The sequence below is a fragment of the Grammomys surdaster genome, unplaced genomic scaffold (assembly GCF_004785775.1).
Source record: "Grammomys surdaster isolate TR1022 unplaced genomic scaffold, NIH_TR_1.0 126197, whole genome shotgun sequence".
Classification (NCBI taxonomy): Eukaryota; Metazoa; Chordata; class Mammalia; order Rodentia; family Muridae; genus Grammomys; species Grammomys surdaster.
Genome location: NW_021621002.1, coordinates 562556 through 585738, shown reverse-complemented (window position 1 = coordinate 585738; position 23183 = coordinate 562556). Strand labels below are relative to the sequence as shown.

At 43.0% G+C, this 23183-nt stretch overlaps 1 protein-coding gene across 1 annotated transcript in view; it reads left to right on the top strand.

Annotated features, from left to right (window-relative positions):
* The window catches only part of Fkbp9 (FKBP prolyl isomerase 9), a 46411-nt gene that overhangs the window by 7873 nt on the left and 15355 nt on the right, over positions 1-23183 (top strand). The window contains exons 2-6 of the mRNA XM_028758357.1: positions 9565-9710; positions 10536-10725; positions 11348-11493; positions 13940-14129; positions 18037-18182. Of these exons, the coding sequence (XP_028614190.1) occupies positions 9565-9710; positions 10536-10725; positions 11348-11493; positions 13940-14129; positions 18037-18182 (818 nt within the window). The remainder of the gene's footprint in view (positions 1-9564; positions 9711-10535; positions 10726-11347; positions 11494-13939; positions 14130-18036; positions 18183-23183) is intronic.

Below are 23183 nucleotides of genomic sequence, written 5' to 3'. Positions count from 1 at the left end.
GTGCACATAGCCCCTGTGCTGTTCTGCATCCACACACATCTGTGCACATAGCCCCTGTGCTGTTCTTTCAAAAAACAAAATTTACCATTGTAACCATTTAAACATTTATGTAGTAGTAGCATGCATGTTGGTATGCAATGGATCTCTAGGGTTTCTTGTTTCTTAAAAACTCTTATCCTAGATGCAATGACTGTTCCTCCCCATTTTCCCTGCACCCCAGTTTCCTGATAATCACACTTTACTTTTGTTTCAATAAGTATATTGGTTTTTTTTTTAATGTTTTATTTTTGAGACAAGGTCTCACAATATAGCTCAGGTGGTGCTGGAGTTTACTATGTAGCCCAGGTTGGCCTCAAACTTGGTGTCTTCCTGCCTTAGCGAATCAGGTACTGGGATTATAAAGTCATGTGACCCCATGTCTACCTCATGTACTTTGTGGACTCATACACATGGTGTTTATCTTTCTTGGCTAGTTCATTTCACTTAATGACTTATTCTCAAGATACATAGGTGATACATAGCATATTATATTCTTTTATTTCCTTCATTTTGTGTATTTTTCCCATTTGTCACATGATAGACATTTAGTTTGCTTCTCTTTTTTGGCTGTTGTGGATCATGCTGTAGTGACATGTTTATACAGGTATCTCTGTGAGCCTCTGTGTTTAATTCTTTTGGATAAATAGGATTCTTGGGTCGTCATGCACTTTTGAGTTAAATTTTTAAATGAAATTCTCTTTTCTATAGTGGTTGGATTTTTTTACATTCCCACTAATGGGGCACAAGGTTTGTCTTTCTCTGCATGGTCATCTACAGTGTTTATTTTCTGTGTTTTTTAGTGGCCTCTCTTCCTGATCTGAGGTAGTATTGCTTCTATTGGTTTTATTGTTTTAATGGATAGATGGATGGATGGATGGATGGATGGATAGATGGATGGATGGATAGATGGATGGATGGATGGGGCAAAGGTCTCCAAGCCAAACCATTCAACCAACCAACTCTATTTCTTTTCTCTGGTCTTTTATACCTTCTTAGATAAAAGTTATCTAGAAAATTACCTCAGAGATACAATGTTACATGGAATGGGAGTTACAGAAGGATGTTGACATTAAGTTTAAAGCAGTGTTTCATTATAATATACTTGTTAAAAGTTCAAAGCAACAGTTTTTACCTGGCCTTGCCTTATCATAGTGCACACCTGTGACTTTATCCTTGGACTTAAATGTTTTTCCTTGAACAGAAAAATTGGCCCAAGTCTCTTTCTCTTTTTAGTGTAATTATGAAAGCTCCTTGTATTTCTTTCTTTTTTCTTTTTTTTTAGAAAGGTACATTGAGTCTATTCTGTTTAAAATATCTATGTATCTGTGTGTATGAGTAAGACTGTGCTGGTGCTCAGGGAGAACGGAAGAAGGTGTTGAATCCTCTGGGACAGGAGTTGTACGTAGTTGTGAGATGTCCAGTGTGGATGTTGCGAACTAAATCCTGTTCTCTTAGGAGAGCAGCAAGCACTCTTAACCATCTCTCCGGCTGCTTTAATTCTGTTATAGATGAGGAAACTGAGGAGGCCGAGAGAAGTGCCTTGGCTGGGTTGTCAGTTGCAGAGCTGCTGAGGTCAGCCTAGGATTCAGGACTGGGGGGGTAGAGGGGAGAATGTCAGCAGATAGGGTAGAAATGGGCAGCTTTTCAAAGAGAGCCATGGAGAAGGCAAAGTTAGAGTTGAGGAAAAGAGGTGGTGTCAGCATAGACCTGAGGTAAGAGGCAGGAAAGGGCTAATTATGAAGATTTCATTTGAAGTCCTCTGGCCTGGCTTCCAGATAGTTTGGTATCTGCCCCCTCAATATAGGTAAGTATCTGCTGTAGAGCCTGCTGGGAAAGAGTGAGGTTTGGGGTACTGTGGCTTCACACCCTGACTGTGTTCAGCCCTTTGTGGGGGAAGGGCTTATTCAGTGTCTATGGAACTTTCTCCTACCAAAACCAAGGCCACTGGGAATTGCCCGAAGGTCTTGATCTCTCTAGGGCGATGGAGATAGTGTTTACATTCTAGAGAGGGGTTCTAGGGTCCATCTGTGTAGATCACAGCGGAACTTGGAACCCACGTTGCTTGAGATCCATGCTAGGCTCTGGGTTAGATCCTGGTTGGCAACACCATAGCACATTCCTGCTCAGTAGCTACATATGATTAGTGGCTACCATCCAGACAGCACAGGATTCGAAACAGGCTTTTATTCATTGTTCTGAGTCAGAATGATAGATAAGGGAATTAAGGCCAGAGATTGGTCACTAATAGACTCATTGAAGCCTGACTTGTGTATTTGGGGGTGAGTATGTTACCCACATTCACTTGCTAGAGGAGAGCTTGCAGGTGGAAAGTACCCAGGAAATACATTATGGTTTAAATTTGTATTTCCCTGGTGCTTGGTAATACTGAACACCTTTTCACAACCCTTGTTCATCATTCGTATTTCTTCTTTGAAGAAATGTCTATTCAAGTAGTTTGCTCAATTTTTTTTTTTTTAAAAGCTGGGTCATTTTTATTGTTGTCGAGTTGAAAGACTTCTTAGATATCCTAGACATTAATATCTTGTATTTGTGTTGCTCATCTTTCTAGTCGCCGTGACAAAATGCCCGGCAGAAGCAACTTTAGGAAGGAGCGGGTTAATTTGCAGGTAGTATCGAGGCTTTGGTCCGTCATGGTGGGAAGACATGGTGCTGGAGCTGCTTGGTCCAGGACAGTGGGGCTTGCACAGATCAGGACACAAGGCCAGAACTGGGGGGTGGCTGGAACCTTCAAAGGGCCACCCCTAGTGGCCTATGTCTACTTGCTGGGCCTATCCCAATGGTTCTGTAACTTTCCCAAGTAGCATTACTAGCTAAGGATTAAGTGTCCAAGCACATGAGTCTGTGGGAGAGACGGTTCAGAGTCAAACCTGAGAGTGGTTTGCATATCTATGCTGCTGTTCTGCGTGTTGTCTTTCCACCTTGTCGATTATTTCCTGTACTGTGAGGACTTTTTAAGTCTGACACAATCCCACTTGACTGTTTTTGTTTTGGCAGCCTGTCCTGTGCCTTTGGTGCTCTCCAAGAAACCATTATAAAATCAATGCTGAGAGGCTTTCCCTGTGCTTTTTGAGATAGAGTTTAAGGATGAAGCCTAAGGTGGCCTCTAATTCCTTGGTCTTCCTGCCTCAGCATCCCCATTGCTGGGATAATAAGGTGTGAACAACCATATCTGGTTCCATGTTTTTTTTTTTTTTCTAGGGATTTTGTAGCTTTGGATCTTAAGTTTATGTCTTTAATATGATTTGCGTTTAATGGCAAAGACCCAACTTTGTTCTTTTAGATAGCTGTAGTTTCTGACACGACTTTTTGGTGCCTAGAATCCCACCACCATGTGATCTTATTCACAACCCCTTGACCATGTATGGAAGGATTCACTCCGGACTCTGTCAGGTTTCCATGAGTTTCTGTAATTTAAATCAGAGGCACGCTGTTCTCATTACTGTAGTCTTCTACAGTTAAAGGTCAGGAACTAGAGGGTCCCTGCTTCTCTTTCCTAGGGTTATTTTCCTAGGGTTATTGCGACTATTTGAATTGTTGACATTTCCAGGTGAATTTTAGGATTTTTTTTTTGTCTCTTGCTGCGAGATGCCAGTGGGGATTTGATAGGACTTGCCCTGGCACGTAGGTCCCTTGGGTGCTGCACTTGGGTGTTTTAATGACAGTAAGTCTTCCAATCCATGAACACAGGTAGGGTACCTTTATTTTTGCTTAGAATTATTTTAATACTTTTTGTCATGTGTGTATATGTGCATGACTGTGCAGTGCACACAAGCATGTATGGAGATCAGAGGACAACCTACAAGAATTGGTTCTCTCCTTCTACCATGTGGGTTCTGGGGATCAAACTCAGGTCTTCAATCTTGGTTTTAAGTGTTCTTACCAGGTAAGCCACCTTGCCAGACCACTTACATTTCTTTCAGCAATATTCCTCTAGTTTTCAGTGTGTAATTCTTTTGGGTCTTTGTTTAATTTTCTAGCAAACTTTTTTTTGACTCTGTAGGTAGAATTGTTTATTAACTTCCTATTATCTACTGGTAGAAGAGAAACACAGCTAATTTTTGTTTTTTTGACTTTGAATCACGCAACATTGCCAAAGTCATTTAATAACTCAGAGAGAGCAAAAGAGGGTGCAATCTCTTTAGGGGTTTCTACACTTTCTTGTGTTAGCATAGGAACACTTACCTTTCCTCTCTCTAGTGTGGATGCTTCTACTTCTTTGTCTTGATGAATTTGCCTCGCCATTTTTTCCAGGACTTTGCTGAATAGAAATTGGAAAGAAGACATCGCTAGTTTATTTCTGAGCACAGGGAGACAGCATCGGGTTTTTCACCATTGAGTATAATATCAGCTGTGCACAGTCCCTTCATTAAGCCTTCCTGGAACTGCCTGGTTGGGTGAGCCGTCTGTTTCCTGTAGGACCCCAATTGGGACATCTATAAAAGGTGTGAATGAGCTGGACAGTGGGACAGGCTGCAAAAGATCTTATTCCAGCATTTGCAGAAGTGATTTTCATGACCAGTTCTGGGCTTGATACTTCGCATGGGTGTGTGCCAGTTGCCATGATCAGCATAAATCTACCTAGGATAACTTCAGTTTTTCCAAATGGTCAGCCCTTTAAGCAACAGACAACACTGGTCCTGCATTGTTAGAACCTTATGTGCCTTAGTGCTATAACACATTTCTGCATCATTGTTTGCAGTGCTATGAGCTCATCAAAGGAAGGAATTAACACCATGAGGCTGATCATCAAAGGAATTAACACTGTCAGGCTACAGGGCTTCCTGAGTCTGTGCCAGGAGCCGAGACTTAGATAGTCATGGATTCTAACACCTTTGTTTTTTCCCACTTGGCTAACTTTCTGAGCTTGGAAAAAAAATTAACTTCCAGGGAGCCTGAATGTCTAAGCATTATGCAACACAACCTGTGCTGTGTAAGAATTATGAGGAGTCAAGAATTAGACGGATCCAAGCTCTTCGTGAAGAGCTTAGTGTGCTACTGGGCCTAACACAGAAGAAATGCTTGGTAAATGGTAGAGAGAGGCATAGCAGGAGGGGAGTGAGAGGAAGGATAATGGGAAAAATGTGCTCAGGGACTTCACCTGTGGAGAGGAAGGGAGGTTAATCCGGGACAAGTGAAGAAGCAGAGGTAAATAACACAGAGGGTGTTTGAAAGAGCCTTAGAGTGTCATGTTACTATATGAGCTTCCTTAAAACATATAATATATATGGACATGTGTGTGTGTGTATGTATGTATGTATGTGTATGTATGTATGTATGTATGTATGTATGTATGTACGTGTGTGTGTGTGTGTGTATGTGTGTGCATGTGTGTGTGTGGTTCCCTCAAGAGTCATGTATTCATTGAACACAAATCCCAGTGGCAGAATGGGAAACCTGCAGCAAGTTGTAGGTCAAAGGAATGCACACTTCTCCTAAAAGAATATGGGCTATTGCCATTGTCCTTGGTTTCCTTCCAGAATTTGAAGGTAAGACCCAATTGCTGAAGACACTGTCTACATCAGAACACAGTAGAGTAGAGCTAGAATTGACCTAGAAGGAAGTTGCTGTGCAAGCGTCCAAGGGAGGGAAGCCGTCAGTAGTGCTATCTAGTTGTAAAGCTTACAAACGACAATAATGACCAGCCTGGCAAGACATCTCTGGTGGTGCAATAGTGACACTTTTTATCTTGGGGGTGACCGACAGCTATCTAGTTGGACTTCAGGTCTGCTCAACAGGAGGGAATCATGCCTGGTAATATAAAGCCAATTACTCAGGGCTGGAGAGATCCTAGACATGAGAGAAGAACCTACTACCTCCATTTTCCTAAACCAATATAATTTCTAACTGCATTCTAAACAGTTACCTTTATACTTGAAGTATAAACCTTTATATATGATACTTCATATATATATATATATATATATATATATATATATATATATATATATATTCAACAATATGGTTGCCTGATCAAATCTAGTACCAGCTGACATGCTAGTGTCGATTGAGGAAAATGTCACATGGTTTCACCCCTAGATATAGGAGATACACATGGTCAGTGCCTGCTAAGAGATTCTCCATGGCTGAGCTCCCACAAAGGATGTCCAATCCTAAGTGGTCAGCCCTAGAAACATGTTTATATAAGAAATGTTTAAATATGCATACACATCCACACATGCACATACATAAAAATACACAATTCCACAGAAGTACTAGGGTGAGGCACAGTCATCTAGGGATAGACAGGGAATTGGACCTCTGGGAAAGCTAGAAGACTGAGTCACAAGAAGGAGGGGTAGTGGTAGATGCCAAGACGATGTCACTTAGGAGTCTGAGGGTCCCAACGGTGGAGAACTTGGCTTGATCCCAGAAGGTAAAAGTGACAGGTGGATAGCTCTCAGTGCTGCATGTGTATAGAAAATCATGAGCTATAGAAAAAACAAGAGAACAAACAGCTCCCATCAAGGTGGTCTAAAGGGGCCTTAGAGGTGAGAAGCCACTCAGGAACTCTGGTTGCCCTTTTTGTAGGCTCCCTAACCCTCTCCCTCCTCACTCTCTCTTCTCCATGATTGGTCTGGCTGGGTAGGTTTCCTTCTCTGGCCCTCAAACTCTGTGGAGCAAGAAGCAGCCCGCCTTTAAAGCATCCCACACCCAGTTTCTATATCAGCTTCAGTTCCCCTGGCTCACCCTCAATATGTATAACACATAACAATAATGATTAAATAAGGGAGTGTGAATTTGGTAGACAGGGTGTAGGAGGGGCTTGAGGGGGGAGGGGAGGAGTAGGAGAGGTGTAGATACAGTGCTTGTGTATGAAGTTCTCAAAATAGAATAGGACCAGAGAGACGGCTCTGTGTTAAGAGCACAGCTCCCCTTCTAGATGACCTAGGTATGATTCCCAGTATCCATGTAGTGGCTTACAACTGTCCATAACTCCAGTTCTAGGTGATCTGAGTTGGCCACCAGGCATGAATGTGGTGTGTAAACATACGTGCAGGCAACACACTCCTATATAAAAAATAAGTTATTAAATAAAAGCAAGTAAATAAAATAAAAGCCCAGAAACACTCTCCATTTAATTTGCAATTTCTTTATGCTTAATGTGGTTTTAAGAGGAATGGTTTATGATTTGTTAGCTGTGCCTACAATGTTCCTCCATCACCAAACCGATTCTTTGAATATTTAATTTCAGTTTAATGGACTTTTAAATACCATTCAATGCTAAATGTGTAAACGTCCTAGAAAATGAATTAGTACTATTAAAACAGGATGTGTGTGCATTTAAAAAATTGTTTTAAGCTTGGGAACTGTACTCAGGTCCTGCAGATGAGGAATGCATTTCTAAAGCCACTTCCTGCCTGGGTACTGTTGCTGCCCCACATGTGCTGGTCTTCAGGAGCCTTGGAAGGAAGCCTTGCTTGTAACTTCATTATCGCCATCCCACGGATGGCTCTGAAGATGGTACTGTGATATGGCCATGCTCAGGCAAAAACCAGGAGCCCGCAGAGCAGGAGATGGCATTTGTCCCAGCGTGGAGGTTCAAGGTTGCTATGTGCAGAAGATGCACATACTCCTTGTGTTCCTGTGTGACCTAGGCTAGAAATCCTGTTCTGTTCTCTGACCTTGAGTTAAAGCTGGGTATGAGAGTAGGAGGAGCTGGGGCAGAGGGCAGGTCTGCAGAAGCTGAGCCCATTGCTTGACCAAATCATTCCTAAGGAAAACACTAGGAGAAGGTAAATGTTTCAAAAGGAAGGGTGGCACAGAATCATAAATTCTAGCAATTATTAATTCTCTCTCTCTCTCTCTCAGATTTTTAAAAATGGATCTTTTCATAGTATCTATATTTGTGTAAATAGAAAATGGTATCATTTGACACTATAGCTGTGTCACCTGTAGTATTTGTGTGTGTGTGTGTGTGTGTGTGCGCGTGCATGCGCACACGTGTGCCAGCTCATATGCTTGCCACAGGACACACGAAGAGGTCACAGGATGCCTTGTGGCCGTTGGTTCTTTCCATCCACCATGTGAGCACCAGGGACCCAGGTTCTCAGGCTTGGCAGCAGGCGCCTTCACCAGCTGAGCCATCCCGTTGGCCGACCCCTCACTCACCAAGAGCACCCTTCAATATGGATGAGTTGGAATCCATGAAATGACCACACTGACTAAAATAAAGCCAGAGGGCATCGGCTTGAGTTGTTTCCATTGTTTCTTATTGTAAACCGAGATCTGCGGCACGGTTTCTTTTGCTTACTTTTCTCCGTTTTGCACTCATTTCCTCTTCCCCACACCGACTCTTTTCTTCGGTCTGCAGGACTGGGGATGAAATCCAGAGCCTTGCAACGCTAGATTCCACCCCTGAGCAGTGTCTCCAGACCTCTTTCCCTTTAAATTTCAAGGCAGTCTCACAAGGTTGCCCAGGCTACCTTTGAACTTGTGATCCTTTTCCCTCCATTTTCTTTGTAGCTGATACTACATACAGGCTATCAGGCCTAGATGTGATGTCACTTTTCCCACATACAGTGTTTGAAACTGTGGGTTTCTCTGCCAGTTTATAAAGTATTTATAGACAAAGTCCTTGTCTTGGCCTTCATTTATATATCTCTCAGAGCCATGTAACCAATACATCTCCTGGAAGATAAAACTTTGTTGCTGAATTTAATGTTGAAGAACAAAGTTTTAAGTCCCAGCCACGATGTGTTATTTATGGCCTGACGTGTCAGCATTTAATCGTGTGTACCCTCTATCGCATGTACCTCAGTGTGCTTAGAAAATCAGAGGACAATTTCAAGACTTAGTTCCCTGCTTCCACTGTGGGTTTAGGGGGATCAAACTCCAGGTGTCAGGCTTGTGTGGCAAGCATTTAAAAAAACTTTATTGGTTCTTTGTTAATTTCACATAATGCACCGCAAGTCCAATCACCCTGATATATACTCTCTCCACCCTTGCAACCTTATCCCCAACAAAGAAAAAAAAATCTCATCATGGAAGCTGTACTCTGTCACAGTGTGTGCTGCAGTATACCCCTTGGTCCACACTTCTTTGCTTGCAAATATTCATTGCAGTGAGTCATTGGTCCGGTATGAGGCCTCTGGCTTTTACTACACTATCAATACTGGAACCTCACAAGGACTCCTCTTGAATATGGCTATCCTGGTGTTGCCCTGGGTCATGAAGATCTTATAGTTTTGGATCTGTAGGACTGGCTCCTTTATGAACTCCAGCAGTTCATTCATGGTGGGAGATGTTGGGGAGAGCTAATTAAATGTCCTGGATCTGGGCCTGAGCTGATCAGCCCAGTGACAAGCAATTTTAAGTGGATTTGTTGGCAATATTCAAGTTAATATAAAACCTTCAACCCCGCAGATGCTGTCCAGTGATGACAAATCCTGGGTCAGTAACTCTTTGGCAGGCCCTTTTCTTTGCTGCTGTGACTATCACGAAACTGTTTCCACAATGGCGATAACTATGCTTTTATTTCTCTCTCCCTTCCTTCTGGATCGTCAGCTATGACAGGGACTCTACCTTCAATGTATTTGTGGGAAAAGGCCAGCTGATTGCAGGGATGGACCAAGCTCTTGTCGGGATGTGTGTGAACGAGAGGCGTTTTGTGACGATTCCCCCAAACCTCGCCTATGGAAGTGAAGGAGTTTGTAAGTCTTCATTCTGTTACTTATAGACACGTTTGAAGGCCCTCTGGCCAACCTGACTGGAGACTTTGGGATCTTTAATAGGAGAAAAAGAAAGGCCCAACACCCATAGCTAGCATTTCCAGGATAGGTTTATCTCTTAGAGAGTAAAGAAAGTGGCAGCAGAGGAGTATCTATCTAATGAACTCTTGAGAAGAGGAGAATTTCTCTCTCTCTAATTTTATTTGGAGAAAGAATCAGCCCTTTGGAATTGTACATCTGTGATGGGTTTGAATTCTTTTGGCTTCTGTTCACATGGCAGTAGTCAATCGACTTCTTCCTTGTGGGATGTGAGCAAATGTTTATTTAACCCGCTTAGGTCATTGATAGTAGACCAAAGATCCCACTTAAATCCAGCCTGGTGAACTAATGAGTTCATTGGAGTAACTTACAGGAGCGTGGTGGGGCTGATGGGTTACTTCCGGCTAGTAGCTGGATCACTAAAAAGCCCACGGTAGTATGCGTGGTGCCAGGTAAATGTTGCGTCTCCGGAGCTCCCGGTACAACTTGTAGGCAGCGCCTTAGGGCACAATTCCTCTGCTAGCCACGGTTTACACTTATACAACTTTGGGGAGAAATCTAATCAATCTTTTTCGGTTAGCTTCTCCCGACTGCTGTACCCACTTCTTCCACTCCTCCCCCGCCCCCGGGAGGTGAGGGTTGGGGAGCGGTTCAAGGGGGGGAGCGGTTCAACAAGGAGAAAATAGCTATCTATCAGCTGCTTTCTAGGGAATCTCTGAGTCGCCAGAAGATGGCAGTCTCTCAGTGTGAACACACTTTGATTTCCAGCCGGTGTGATCCCTCCAAACTCCGTTCTCCATTTCGATGTCCTCTTGGTGGATATTTGGAATTCTGAAGACCAGGTTCAGATCGAGACGTATTTCAAACCCCCCAGTTGCCCTCGGACTATCCAAGTATCTGATTTTGTGAGGTACCACTACAACGGAACATTCTTGGATGGGACACTGTTTGATTCCAGGTAAGTCCCCACTGTTGGTGACGATGTGTGAAATGCCCTTGGTTCCTTCTGTCATGTCTTCTTTAGGAAGAAGAAAATGCTCGTTAGGAAGCCAGAAAATGTATTCTACCAAACTGTACTTAGTACCTAATCCTTCCTCATAGAGTTTTGGTTAGTGTTTGATACTCTGTGGTGTCAGGGTCAAACTGTAACACCTTAGAAGAAGTTAAAAATTTCATTTAAATGATTAAGTGATTAAACAGTAGTTGGAGAGCTCCACATAGGTGAAGGGCTATGTTTCCAAGGAAACTCATAGATGTTTGTGTCATTTATACGGTTTGTCTATGGAAAGGGAAGGGGAGGACCATAGAGAGGCCTGAGGCTAGGCTAAAGACTAGGGACCGCTCTGAGATTTTCTGTAATGGCAGGATGCTCAGTGAGTAGGAGAGCTGTTGACTGCTGGCATCCATAGCAGCCTCTCATTTCTTCCTAACATGAAGGGAGCAAAGGTGGGATCTATGCCTGTCCCTAGGGATGACTGTGGGCTTTCTGTTTACCTGAGATTTGGGAAACAAAAATCCCAAGGGATGAGTTAGGAATGGTACGGAACTCGCTTCCTTCCTCTTTGATTTTTTTTTTTTAGCCATAATCGCATGAAGACTTATGACACATACGTGGGGATTGGATGGCTGATACCTGGAATGGACAAAGGGCTGCTAGGCATGTGTGTCGGGGAGAAGCGTATCATCACCATCCCCCCTTTCCTAGCCTATGGGGAGGAGGGAGATGGTAAGTCCTCTTCCTCAGAGCTTCACTCATCCATCTTTTTATGTTTATTTTCATTGATGAGTATGAGTGTGTGGCTGCTTCTCTGTACATGTGCCATATGAGTGCATTATGCATAGAAGCCAGAAGAGGGGTTCAGATCTCCTGGAGCTGGAGAGACAGGCTGTTGAGAGCTGCTGTATGTGGGTGTTGGGAACCCAACCTAAGTCTTCTGCCAGAGCAGCTAGTGCCCTTAACTCCTGGGCCATCTCTGAGTCACCTCTCTAGCCTCATTGTCCTTACCTGTGTCTGTAGCGATCAGTTCATCTGTGTCGACTGAAATATATCATGCCTTTTGCTCTAGGCCAACACTATAACTATGGTAGCCACTGGCTACAATATGTGGTTGTTTATATTGAAGTAAAAATGAATTGATATTAAAATTCAGTTCTGGCCACAGTTTCACATCTCTGGTATGCGAGAGCCATACATTGCTAAGGGCTCTGAGCTACTCCACAGATACCTTTTGTTTCCATCATTACTGGACAATGCGTGTCAGGACGATTTTCTATCTAGAACTCACATTTGCTCATGGACATCGGTGTTCATGGTAAGTGCTGTGTCCCTCCCTGCCTTACCAGCTGCAGTCACGGGCACCAGCTTCTCTCACTTTCTTATCTGTAAGCAAGATTTGATCTAGACAATTTAAGAAGCTGTAAACATCAAAGTAAAGGTTTAGCCACCAGTGTCTAAATTGACGTACTTCCCTGCTTTACCCCTTTCTTTGTTTTATGAGTGTGTGTATGTGTGTGTGTGTATATATATTCTACTTGGACAAACTCAAAGCATACCATTGGCTGTGACGATTGTGCAGTTGGTAGAGCCCTTGCCTAGGATTCATGAAGCCCCAGGTTTGATCCCCAGCATATGGGGGGGTGTGCACATTTCTAATTTCAGTACTTGAGAGGTGACAGCCGGAAGATCAGGGATTCAAGGTCATCTTCAGCTATACAGTAAGTTGGAGCCCAGCGGGGCCACATAAGATCCTGTCTCAAAAGCAAAATAAAATAGTGTAGTGTCCAAATCAAGAGAAGTAGAGTGTTGACTGATAAATAAGGTTTATTAGTTACTCATATTAAATTTCACAATTCAGTCATACTGACGGTTGGATACAACAGAGACCTTTAGGCATTTAAGTAGTAGGCATACATGGTATAAAGAATAGAAATGACAGCAGGGCGTGGTGGCACATACCTGTAGTAGCAGTTGACAGACTGAGCCATAAGATTGCGAGTTCAAGGCTAGCCTGGTAAATAAGAACCTATTTTGAAGAAACACGATAAAAAAAGAATACAAATGAAAACATAGTGCCATTGAGGAAGTTGAATGGTACTCTACTTAGCAATAACCAATGGAATATTTTCCACGCTGATTTCTGCCTCTGTAGTCTATAGGGCAAAGGAGAGGGGAGGCTGAGGGGATGAGGCCGAGCCTTTCCATGTTTTATATTTCCACGCTTGAGATCAGCAAACGGCTCTTATGGCTGTACTTTTCTGTTGCTGCAATAAAACACTGTGACCAGAAGCAGTTGATAGAAGGAAGGGTTTATTTGGACTTACAGATCCAAGGAATAAGAACCCATCATGGCGGGAGGCACGGCAGTGAGCAGCAGGTATGGTCCCATGAGTGAGGTGAGAGCTTACCTCTTCAAATGCATTTACAAAAAACAGAGAGGCAACCGGGAAAAGTGTGAGGTCTTTAATCTCAAAGTCAGCCCCCAGGGACAGACTACTCCAGCGAAGTAAGGCTTTATTGCCTAAACCTCCTGAATAGTATTGCCAACTTAGGGGGTTGTGTTCAAATGTCTGAGACTATGGGGGCCTTTCTTATTCAAATCTCTGTAATGGGTTATCTTTCTTTGTTGGTGCTTGTGATCAAACTTTGGGCCTTGTGCATGCAAAATGTGCTATCCTACTGACTACAAACCCAGTCCTGCCATACTGTTTCTTCAAAGAGTCAGGCGATGGAATACCCTACTAAAGAGGAATAATTTGAAAATTACCACAGTGTGTCTTACTTCTTGTCTCTTGAAGATATGAATTATTCTTTTAAAATCTTTTATCCCATGGATTTATTTATTTATTCCATTCATATGCTGATTGTGCCCAGACAGAACACATAGGAGGTATGTGTTTGGATTCCACAGAGAGCTTCTCATTGCTGCCCCAGCATCTAAGGTGTGCATCTCTTGTGAGTTGGCTCTTCCTGAGCCAGTCAGGCATTATGCAGTGTTCACAGTTAGACACCAGGATGAGACACTGTAGTTACACAACACGGAGAACAGAGCTTTTGCTTCCTTGGCTGAAAAACTTCAAGGAATGAGGAACACTGACACAGATGACATGTGTGGTGGTTAAAGCACTTCCTAAATTTTATGTCTGGAATGAATTGTTCTCCCATTTCACTCTAGGAAAAGACATCCCTGGGCAGGCGTCCCTAGTCTTTGATGTTGCGTTGTTGGACCTCCATAACCCCAAGGATACCATTTCCATTGAGAACAAGGTCATCCCTGAGAACTGTGAACGGAGAAGTCAGAGTGGAGACTTCCTCAGGTATCATTACAATGGCACGCTTCTGGACGGCACCCTCTTTGACTCCAGGTAAGGAAGCTACTTCCCACTCACCAGAACATCTGGCTAAGTGATGTCTAAGCATCCATGCTTGGCCGTGGTTGCAATATACCATCAGTCCTGACTAATTTTTAAGTCATCTGTCCAGGTCTGTTTTCAGATTCTGAGTTTGTTCCTAGGGGGGTTACAAGGGTCTCTTGGTCTAGGTGGTTGAGAAAACAGGAGGGACTTATATTCCTAGGCACCCATTGTTCTCTTTCCCCTCCTGAACCCCACCATAGACTCTAGGATGTGGAGTGATCAGAAGTGAGGTGGAGAGGTACAGTGAACAAAGAACCAGCTATCTGTGCTGCCCTAGCTTCCTGATGTTGGGTCGTGCCAGAGCTCTCTGAGTATCGGCCTCAGTTTATTCCTTGTTTCAACACGTTCTCCATGTTGGTTGAGTGAAGGTATTGAATGTGCTGTGTAAAAGTTGAGCACAGCCAGCTGGATGCACTCGGCTCCCTTGTGAATGGAGGCTCCAGAGGCTGGTTACTCTGCCTCTTCATCAGCAGTGACACAGCTGGCTTCAGTGCACAATGCACGTGGCAAGCTATGGCATGTCTTGTTTATTCAGGTGGCATGTTTCTTTTGAAACCACTCCTTCAGCTTCCTATAAACAAGTAGTGACAGAGCCTCCGTGTCTCTGAGGTAATAGACTTCTAATTTGTTTACCCATCCGAAGCAGCAAAGAGGGATTTTTCTATGGTACTTTTTTAAATCGGGTAACACATTCTTTTTATTCTTATGATCTCTCTTTTTTTTTAATTATTTTTTTCTTACAGAAAACAGTAGTCACATGGTTCAAAATAAAACTAAATACTAAATTAAGATATTCAATATACCTGTCTTTGCTTTGCTTGATTTATTCTTTAGAGTTAGCTATTTATTATTTTAGACTTACTTATTTTATGTATGTGAGTGTTTTGCCTGCGTTTATGTATGTGCACCTCGTGTATTGATTTCTACAGAGGACAGAATGTACTGGATCTCTTGGAACTAGAGTTATGTATGGTTGCGGGCCACTCTGTGGGTGCTGAGAACTTCACTCAGTCCTCTGCAAGCAAGTACTCTTGACTGCTGAGTCCTCTCTCTAGCCCCAACGGAACCATTTTTATAAGTTTCTCTCTTACTCCTCCTTTTCTTCATTTTCCCTTCTCCCTTTCCCTTCCTTCTCCTCCTTCTCCTCTACTTCTCTCCTCCCTCACTTCATCCTTTTAAAAGTTTATAGTTTGGGATTGAACCCCAGGGCCTCACGTTGAGCGATAACCCAAGCCGGATTTTTTTTTTTTTTTTTGAGATCAGGTATTCTGTGTAGCTCAGACTGGTCTTGAGCTCCTGAATTCAAGGTGGTCCTCCTGACCCAGTCTCCCAAATCCTAGGGTTATACGTGCACACCCCTCCATACAACTTGAATAGTTTCATTATTATCCAGTGTGTGTGTGTGCATGTATGTGTGTGTGTGTGTATGTGTTTGTGTGTGTGCGCATGTATGTGTGTGTATGTGTTTGTGTGTGTGTGCATGTATGTGTGTGTATGTGTGTGCATGTATGTGTGTGTATGTGTGTGTGCATCATGTATGTGTATGTGTGTGCATGTACGTGTGTGTATGTGTGTGTGCATGTATGTGTGTGTGTATGTGTGTGCATGTTTGTATGTGTGCATGTATGTGTGTGTGTATGTGTGTGCATGTATGTATGTGTGCATGTATGTGTGTGTATGTGTGCATGTATGTGTGTGTGTATGTGTGTGTGCATGTGTGTGTATGTATGTGAGGAAGGGAAGGAAGGAGGTAGAGGAATCATTTCCTGGGCATACTGGATTTCTGCCCACAGGCTGGAACTATTGTTTCTGCAGTTTTTAATAGTCTTCCACTTGAGTGCAGTGAAATCTCATCCATCCTAACCAATATAATATTCTATTGTATAGATTCTGTCCTAAACTTATGCAGTCAATCTTTTTGGGGTCTGTTTATGGTTTTCCTACCTTTTGACCTTTCAAAATTGTTGTAGTGATTTTTTTTGTGCCTAGCTCTTCAAGTATATGATTATTTCCAAGAAGACTCTTTGGGTCAAAGCTTATGTGTGTGTGTGTGTGTAATTTTAATGTATTCTTAATTAAAATGGAATTATACTGCTTTCCCTTTTCCATCCTCGTATATATTATCTTTTGATAGCATTCTCTGGGTATCATTTAGAAGTAAGACCCAGGTGTGATTACTTATGCCTTCAATCCTAGCACTTGGAAGGCTGAGGCAGAAGGATTGTTTTAAATTTTTATGTTAGTTTAGTCTCAAAACACACAACTAAACAAACTAAACTTTGTTAACTTTCAAGAGAAAACCCATACCTAAGGTTTTAATCTGAAGTTCTATGATGGCTATTGTTTCTGTAAATTTATTTATTTATTTATTCATGCTCTATTACGTGATCTATCTTTGGTATTGTCTGAATATTCCAGTTCTTCCACCCTTTCTTCAAGCTCCGATAGTCTGTTCTCCTCTCAATGCAGTCTGCTGGTGGGCCTCTCCAACTTACATGACATATTGAAATGCTCATTTCCAGTTTTTCTTTCTTTCTTTTTTCTTTCTTTTTTTCCGAGACAGGGTTTCTCTGTGTAGCCCTGGCTGTCCTGAAACTCACTGTGTAGACCAGGCTGGCCTCGAACATAGAAATCCGCCTGCCTCTGCCTCCCAAGTGCTGGGATTAAAGGCGTGCACCACCACAGCCCGGCTCATTTCCAGTTTTTCAGTTGGAATTTTTTTCTAGTATTTTTCAAAAACGTGTGTATGTATTTATGTTTGTAAATACATTGTGTATACACAAGTGCAGCTATCTCCAGCGGCCATGTTCTCACAGAGCTGGAGATACAGGAAGGTTTAGGCTGCTGGTTTGGGTGTTGGGAATTGAACTGGGGTCTCTGTCTTAACTGCTGAGCTGTTTCTAGTTTCAGCATTTCTCTTTATTAAATTATTATGTTATCAATTTATTATATGCTGTATTGACTTCCTCATGTTGTTCATTTATTTCTGTTCTGTCTCAGTCCATTCCAGAGTTTGTGTTTTGTTTGATTTCCTTGAATATATTTATAAGTATTCTTTTGAATTCTTTCCTGGGATTTCATCTAATTCACTCTGTAGGCCATTTTATGGAATTAGTAAGTTTTGGTGGCATCAGGTTGTATTTATTTTACATAGTCTTCGTGTTGTTTTTTTACACTGGGTTTTGTTATTTTGTAGAAGTGTCTGCTGTGCTCAAGATGAGGGTCTGGGCTTCAGTAACTCGAGGTGTCACTGAGGTGTTACTTTTGTCTGCTAGAGTGGCGCCTAGGGCACCAGGCTCAGTCTCAGACTTTTGCAGAGTGGAATACTATCTCCCAAAACAATTACTGTCAAAGGGAAGGCTCGCTCTGAAATTGCACAATAAGCAATGGACAAAAAACAATCGTTTAAACATTAATTACTTTAGGAAGTAGGAAACATGAGTAGTCCTTTGTACACTCGAGCTGTGGGTGTGAGTGGGAAGGGAAATATCAGAGTAAGACTGGTAGTATTGGGGCGGAAGGAAAGGTGAGGAAGGAAATGCAAATATGTGAATACCAAGGGCAGATAGGGAACTGGGAAGGAGATGAGACAAGTCCGGTCAGCTCTGCCGTATGCTCGCTTCTCACACCCACACTCCTTTTACAATGTGACCATACAGATAGTGAGCTCATGGGCTGCTCCTGCAGAGGCTCACATGGCCCCCATTCCAGGGGCCGTGTTCTCAGTTTCTATGGTTTAGCTGTTCTAGGGTGTGGAGTTACCTGTGGCCCTTTGGCCTCGGGATTCTGAGTAATTTCCCCGGCTGCTGTGTGTGTCCCTTGTGAATGACCTCACCTTTTCCTCCTTCTTTCTTAGCTATTCGCGGAACCACACCTTTGACACGTACATTGGGCAGGGTTATGTGATTCCTGGGATGGATGAAGGCTTACTTGGTGTCTGCATTGGAGAGAGGCGAAGGATTGTGGTCCCTCCACACCTGGGCTATGGGGAAGAAGGAAGAGGTGTGTATTCCCTGCCCCCCTCACTGACTGGCTACTTCCACTCAGGTCAGCACTTCTAGAGACAAAACTAGGAGTCTAAATCCAGCCGAAGACTCCGTCCCACTGGTGGTTTTCATTTCTAGAGCTGTTTGCAACAGCTTCCCATCTCCACATCCCTTTTCTTTCTAACAGATGTTAAATCTGCGCCACTAATGAAGGAATTGCACGGTGAATTCTACCTTGTTTCACCAATTGTTAACATTTTACTAAAATATATTACATATTTTTAATTTTAATTATTTTACTTGTATGAATATTTTACCTGCATGCATGTCAGGGTACTACTACTACTATGTGTGTTCAGTGTCTGAGGAAGCCAGGAGAGGACACTGGGTCCCATGGAACTGGAGTCACAGACAGTTGTGAGTTGCTGTGTGGGTGCTGGGATCCGAACCTTGGGTCCTCTGGAAGAGCAGCCAGTGTTCTTTACTGATGAATCATCTTTCCAGCCCCAACATTTACTATATTTTAACTGCCTTTGTATTTCTTTATTTATCTTAAATAAGGTGGTTGAAACTAAGTGTAACTTCACCCCCTTTAGGTACAAATAATATATGTTAGCTTTAGGAATAATAAAAAAAAAAACTAGAAAGATAAATAATACCTCCAAATCTCCCTAAATCACACCATGAGAAGTTAATGCTACCGAGATAGGCATATCATATCAAAAAATGTCCATGTATCTGTGAATATATGCACATTAAAAGGGTATTTGTTGGTGTGATTAAGGACCTGGGAGCAAGAATAGTGTTCTGCTCCAGACGGCCCTGAGATGCTTTGAGGGTCTTTGAGGGAGTCAGGATGTCAACTCAGGGAAAAGGTAATATGCCGCATTTAGACTGAGGAAGAGGCTGTGGTTATGATGCAGATTGCCTCTTGCCTCTGGTCAGGGGAATAAAAGGGACTTCTCTCTCCTGGGGCCTCCAGAAGTAGCACGCTCTGCCAGCACCTTTAAATTACGCCTGCTGCTGACTTCCAGAACTTTCTGTTTGCTTGTCTTCTTCCCATCTTGTCCTGTTCCCTTCCATCTCTCCTGCATCTTCCTCTTCCCTCCCTTCCCCTCCTCTCCCCTCTTCTTCCCTTCCCTCCCCTTTCTTTCCCTTCTTCCCTTTTCCCTTCCCCTTCCCCTTCCCTCCCCTCCCCTTCCCTTCTTCCCTTTTCCCTTCCCCCTCCCCTCTCCTCTCCTACCCCCCTCCTCACTTTCTTACTGTGTTGGACAGAGGACTTAGGTCCCTGTGTATCCTTGGCAAGTGCTTTACTGCTGGGCTTCATCCACAGCCTAGTTTTTATGTTTTTAAGCCCCCAAATTTGTAATACATTTTTATTCCAGTGGTAGATATTTCTGTACTTTCAGATATGTGTGTAGGGTTTGTGTGTAAATTAAAAGAAATGTATGTACTAAGTATGGGACACATGCCTATATCTGTGACTCTATGGAGTTGGAGACAGTGGAACTGAAAGTTCAAGTCCAGCCTGGGCTACATAGGTAGGCCCTTTCTCAAAGACAGGAAATAAAGAACTTACCTATCTAATTCATATTGAAAAAGAAGTCACCTTCTTGTCATATTGTGTTATACTTCCTCTCTTTACCCAGTTTGTTGTGAACAATTTTATATGTCGCACCTATACTTTTCTTGTAAGCCTAACTTTTAATAGCCAAGCCATCTCTCCAGCCCATCAATGTATACTTTTTAATAGCTACATAGTATTTAATATTTAAAACTGTTTTTTCGTTAGTGTCCATTTTTTTTTAATTTTTTTTTATTGGATGATTTATTTACATTTCCTATGTTGTCCCCTTACCCCATCCCCCACCACCCCCTCGGAACCCCCAATCCCCTCACCCCTCCTCCTTCTTCTCTGTGGATGTAACCTCTATCTACCCCCCCACACCCACCTCCCCACCCTCAAAATTCCCACCCCCTGGGGCATCCAGCCTTCATGAGGTCAAGGTTCTCTTCTTCCACCTATGCCCAGCAGGGACCTCCACTTTTACATATTCAGCTGAAGCCCTGGATCCCCCCCCTAAGTGCTCCCAGGCTGGTGGTTTAGACCCTGGGAGCTGTGGTTGGTTGGTATTGTTGCTCTCCTCATGGTGCCACAAACCCTTTCAGCTCCTTCAGTCTTCACTCTAACTCCTCTATTGAGAACCCCATGATCAGTTCAATGGCTAGTTGTGAGCATCTGCCTCTGAATATGTCTGACTCTTGAAGGCCTCTGAGGAGATATCCATATCAGGCTCTTATCAGCATGCACTTCCTGTCTTCCACATCAGCATCTACCTTTGGTGATTGCACATGGGATAGATACTCAGGTGGAGTGGTCTTGAGACGGCCCCTCCTTCAGTTTCTGTCCCTCACTTTGTCTCCATATTTGCTCCCTTGAGTATTTTGTTGCTCCTTCTAAGAAGGACCGAATCACCCTCACTTGGTCTTCCTTCTTTATGGGCTTCATGTGGCCTGTGAGTTGCATCTTGGGCATTTCAAGGTTCTAGGCTAATATCCAATAATCAGTGAGTGAATACCATGTGTGTTCTTTTGTGATTGGCTTACCTCACTCAGGATGATAATTTCTAGTTCCATCCATTTACCTAGGAACCTCTCGAATTCATTGTTTTTAATAGCTGAGTAATACTCCATTGTGTAAATATACCACATTTTTTGAATCCATTCCTCAGTTGAAGGACATCTGGGTTCTTTCCAGCTCCTGGCTATTATAAATAAGGCTGCTATGAACATAGTTGAGCATATGTCCTTGTTATATGTTCGAGCATCTTCTGGGTATATGCCTAGGAGTGGTATAGCTGGATCCTCGGGTAATGCTATGTCCAATTTTCTGAGGAACCGCCAGACTGATTTCCAAAGTGGTTGCACCATCTTGCAGTCCCACCAACAATGGAGGAGTGTTCCTCTTTCTCCACACCCTCGCCAGCATCTACTATCACCTGAGTTTTTAATCTTAGCCATTCTGACTGGTGTGAGATGGAATCTCAGGGTTGTTTTGATTTGCATTTCCCTGACGACTAAGGATGCTGAACATTTCTTTAGATGCTTCTCAGCCATTCGAGTTTCTTCCGTTGAAAATTCTTTGTTAAGCTCTATACCCCATTTTTTAATAGGGTAATTTGGTTGTCTGGAGTCTAATTTCTTGAGTTCTTTGTATATATTGGATATTAGCCCTCTATTAGATGAAGGATTGGTAAAGATCTTTTCCCAATTTGTTGGTTGTCGTTTTGTCCTATTGACAGTGTCCTTTGCCTTACAGAAACTTTTCAATTTTATGAAGTCCCATTTGTCAATTCTCGATCTTAGAGCATATGCCATTGGAGTTCTGTTCAGGAACTTTTCCCCTGTGCCCAAGTATTCGAGGCTTTTCCCCACCTTCTCTTCTATTAGTTTCAGTGTATCTGGTTTTATGTGGAGGTCCTTTATCCACTTAGACTTGAGCTTTGTACAAGGGGATAAGAATGGATCAATTTTCATTCTTCTACATGTTGTCTTCCAGTTGAACCAGCACCATTTGTTGAAAATGCTGTCCTTTTTCCACTGGACAGTTTTAGCTCCTTTGTCAAAGATCAAGTGACCATAGGAGTGTGGGTTCATTTCTGGGTCTTCAATTCTATTCCATTGATCTTCCTGCCTGTCTCTGTAGCAATACCAGGTAGTTTTTATCACTATTGCTCTGTAGTACAGCTTGAGGTCAGGGATGGTGATTCCTCCAGAAGTTCTTTTATTGTTGAGAATAGTTTTCGCTATCCTGGGTTATTCCATATGAATTTGAGAATTTCCTTTTCTAACTCTGTGAAGAATTGAGTTGGGATTTTAATGGGGATTGCATTGAATCTGTAGATTGCTTTTGGCAAGATGGCCATTTTTATTATATTAATCCTGCCAATCCATGAGCATGGGAGATCTTTCCATCTTCTGAGATCTTCTTCAATTTCTTTCTTCAGAGACTTGAAGTTCTTGTCATACAGGTCTTTCACTTGCTTGGTTAGATTCACACCAAGGTATTTTATATTATTTGCAACTATTGTGAAGGGTGTCATTTCCCTAATTTCTTTTTCAGTCTGTTAGTGTCCATTTTTTTCTCTTGAATTATTTTTTGCTGTCTTGCTTAGATTTCCTTAGGAAAAATTGATAACAGTTTTTTTTTTGTTTTTTTGTTTTTTTGTTTTTTTGTTTTTTTGTTTTTTTTAGTCACAGTTTTATATTCTTTTTGCTGCTGGAATTCTAACTGATCTCTTTGGCTAAATACGCTCCCTTTGTTAACTCTCTTCTGATTTCTGTTCACATATAATATGGATCTTGAGAATTTGTTTCCGGAGGTTTCCTCACATCAAGCTGATTAGAAACTAGAAGGTACAGCCGAGAAGTGGTTTCTCCTCTCTGATTTAAACTTCTGATTTTCTGGACAATAAAAGATCATAACTTAAGGAGTGTGAGCTGGAGCCAGGTGTGGTAATGCATGCTGTGATCTAAGTACTCAGGCAGGGGCAGGGGCAGGGGCAGGGGCAGGGGCAGAGGCAGAGGCAGGGGCAGAGGTGGCAGAGGCAGAGGCAGGGTCAGGGGCAGCAGAGGCAGAGGCGGCAGAGGCAGAGGAGGCAGAGGAGGCAGAGAAGGCAGAGGAGGCAGAGAAGGCAGAGGCAGAGAAGGCAGAGGCAGAGGCAGAGGAGGCAGAGGCAGAGGCGGCAGAGGCAGAGGAGGCAGAGGCAGAGGAGACAGAGGCAGAGGAGGCAGAGGAGGCAGAGGGAGAGGAGGCAGAGGCAGAGGAGACAGAGGCAGAGGAGGCAGAGGAGGCAGAGGGAGAGGAGGCAGAGGCAGAGGAGGCAGAGGCAGAGGAGGCAGAGGAGGCAGAGGCAGAGGAGGCAGAGGCAGAGGCAGAGGGGCAGAGGCAGAGGGGCAGAGGCAGAAGAGAGGCAGAGAGGGGCAGAGAGGGGCAGAGAGGGGCAGAGAGGGGCAG